The 2,104-nt window shown below is 51.6% G+C and overlaps 1 protein-coding gene across 1 annotated transcript in view; it reads right to left on the bottom strand.

Annotated features, from left to right (window-relative positions):
* Positions 1–1,206: 1,206 nt before the first annotated feature.
* The window catches only part of GRP (gastrin-releasing peptide), a 10,524-nt gene continuing 9,626 nt past the window's right edge, over positions 1,207–2,104 (bottom strand). Inside the window, exon 5 of the mRNA XM_009882052.1 lies at positions 1,207–1,596. Within this exon, the coding sequence (XP_009880354.1) occupies positions 1,543–1,596 (54 nt within the window). The 3' untranslated portion in view covers positions 1,207–1,542. The remainder of the gene's footprint in view (positions 1,597–2,104) is intronic.

The following is a 2,104-nucleotide window of genomic DNA, read 5'->3' as shown; positions in this document are numbered from 1 at the left end:
CGGCGGGGACCGAGCGCGGTGGCTCCGCGGGGACCCGCGTGCTGGACACAGCGTTTGCGCGAACGCCGTCCCTTGGAGCCAAAGCCACGCGCTCGGCTAATTCGCGTCCGCCTCAGCGGTGCCTGAAGCTGGCGGGGACCTCGGGGGTCACCTGGTCCAACCCCCTGCTCCAGCAGGGCCACCTACGACCGGTGGCCCAGGGCCGCGTCCAGATGGCTTTTGAATATCGCCAAGGACGGAGACCTCTCCGGGCAGTGGAGGAGCCAGCCAGGCAGGGCTAAAGCCACCCACGGGGAAAAAGCCTTTCCCGAGGTCCAGAGGAGCCCGTTGCCTCTGGTCCCGTCACCGGTGTCCCCGGGAAGAGCCCCGCCCTCTCCTCCCGCCCTCCCGCCGGGTGTCAGTACGGGCGGGCACGACCCCCTGAGCCGCCTCCTCCCCAGGCTGAGCAGCAGCAGCCTGTCCTCGCAGGAGAGGTGCTCCAGCCCCGCCATCGTCTTTTGTGGCCCTTCTCTAGACTCCCTCCAGTTTGTCCGTGCCCCTCTTGTACTGGGATGCTCAGAACTGGGCACAGCACCGCGGGGGTGGCCTCACCACTGCTGAGCAGCGTCCCCTCTTTATCCAGACCCGCTCCTCCCGCTCTGTGTTGAACCCTGCGCGTCGTCCTCACAGTGGTGTGTCCGAGCCGAGCGCTCCTTTGAGGAGAGGTGGCAGCACCTCGTCTCCTCGCCTGGGCCCCCGGTGGCGTGACCGCCCCGTCCAGAGAACTGCAGGTGGGCAGGGAGCACTGCTCAGCTACACCGTGCCGTAGCACCACAAAAGAGGTCACGAGCTTGTCCTCCCGGGAGGCACCGTTCTTCCTTTGGTCTCGTGTGGACAGCCAACGGTAGTGGACCTGCTAAGACGCGGTTAGGGGCGTGTGGTGGGCCCGTGCCGAGCTGCCGCAGCACTGGAGGCAGAGTATCTTTCAGCAGATCTCCCCGCATGCGGATGGGCATCACACGGGGCTCCGCACTGGGCCCATCAGCCCCCTGGGAAGGCAGCGTCGGCCTCCCTCCGCTGAAAACAAATCCCAGCCCAGGCAGCAATTCAAGAAGCAGAAGAGCTTCGGTGGGAAATTGATCATTCTGCTGCTTCTTTGTTGCCAGCTGTGGCACAGGCAATTTCCATGTTATTAACTCAAATAAAAGTATAAGCACAGCCTTTTTATTAGTACTATTTATTGCGAATGCTGAAGTGCCATGTAGTTTTGAACTCAGAGATGAACTGATTAGATAGGTAAGTCATATAATTAATTGGAAGACCCTTCCGTGACAATTATATATATCAAAGCCATTCAAGTGAGAAAAATGCAACCTTGATGATGAAGTAAAGAGTTTAGTCATTGCTGAAACATACAAGAATATGTGTATTTAGATATTTTACACAAAGGAAATCTTGTTTACAGAAAAGAGACCTTGTTGATTATCTAACACAATCAAGTGCTTGTGAAATATAGTCTCTTACGGAAAGTGTTCAGTTTCTTCACGATTTAGAGACCTTCTTTCAGCTCGGAGTGCTCTCTTTCATATTCACGACTTGAAGCAGATAGTCCATCATCTAATAAAAAGAGAAAAATATTATTTATAATCCAGTCCCGAAAAAAGTAATTCACTAAGTTAATAAGCCTAATGCATATCTCCTCTGTGTATTCACGTAACAAACACATTCCTAATAATCTTGCCAAAACAGCCCTCATTTGTCTTGGTTAGCGCAATAACAAACTGCCAAAGTACGAGGAAACTCATTCTCCCAAATAATTCTGTCTGCCATCTCATTTATATAGTGTCTCATTAGTGTTAAAAAGCCAAGTCATAGAAACAATTTAAAGCTTATTTTCCAACTTACTTTTATACTTAGGCCAACTTGCAGGAGAGATTTCCCTTCTGATCTTCAACTACTTCAACTGTAATTTATTCACAGAATAAAGAGCAGGCAAGACCTTAATTTGCCTGGTATTAACTGAAAACAGAAGCAAGTAACCCAAGTGCACCACCCTAAGCCTAATTCTCAGAATTATGATGCTCATCTCTTCAGCTTTTTTGACTATTTGTGTGTTACAGCGCTT

Source organism: Charadrius vociferus, unplaced genomic scaffold (assembly GCF_000708025.1).
Source record: "Charadrius vociferus isolate BGI_N301 unplaced genomic scaffold, ASM70802v2 scaffold743, whole genome shotgun sequence".
Lineage (NCBI taxonomy): Eukaryota > Metazoa > Chordata > Aves > Charadriiformes > Charadriidae > Charadrius > Charadrius vociferus.
This window is presented reverse-complemented; position numbering and strand designations above follow the sequence as displayed.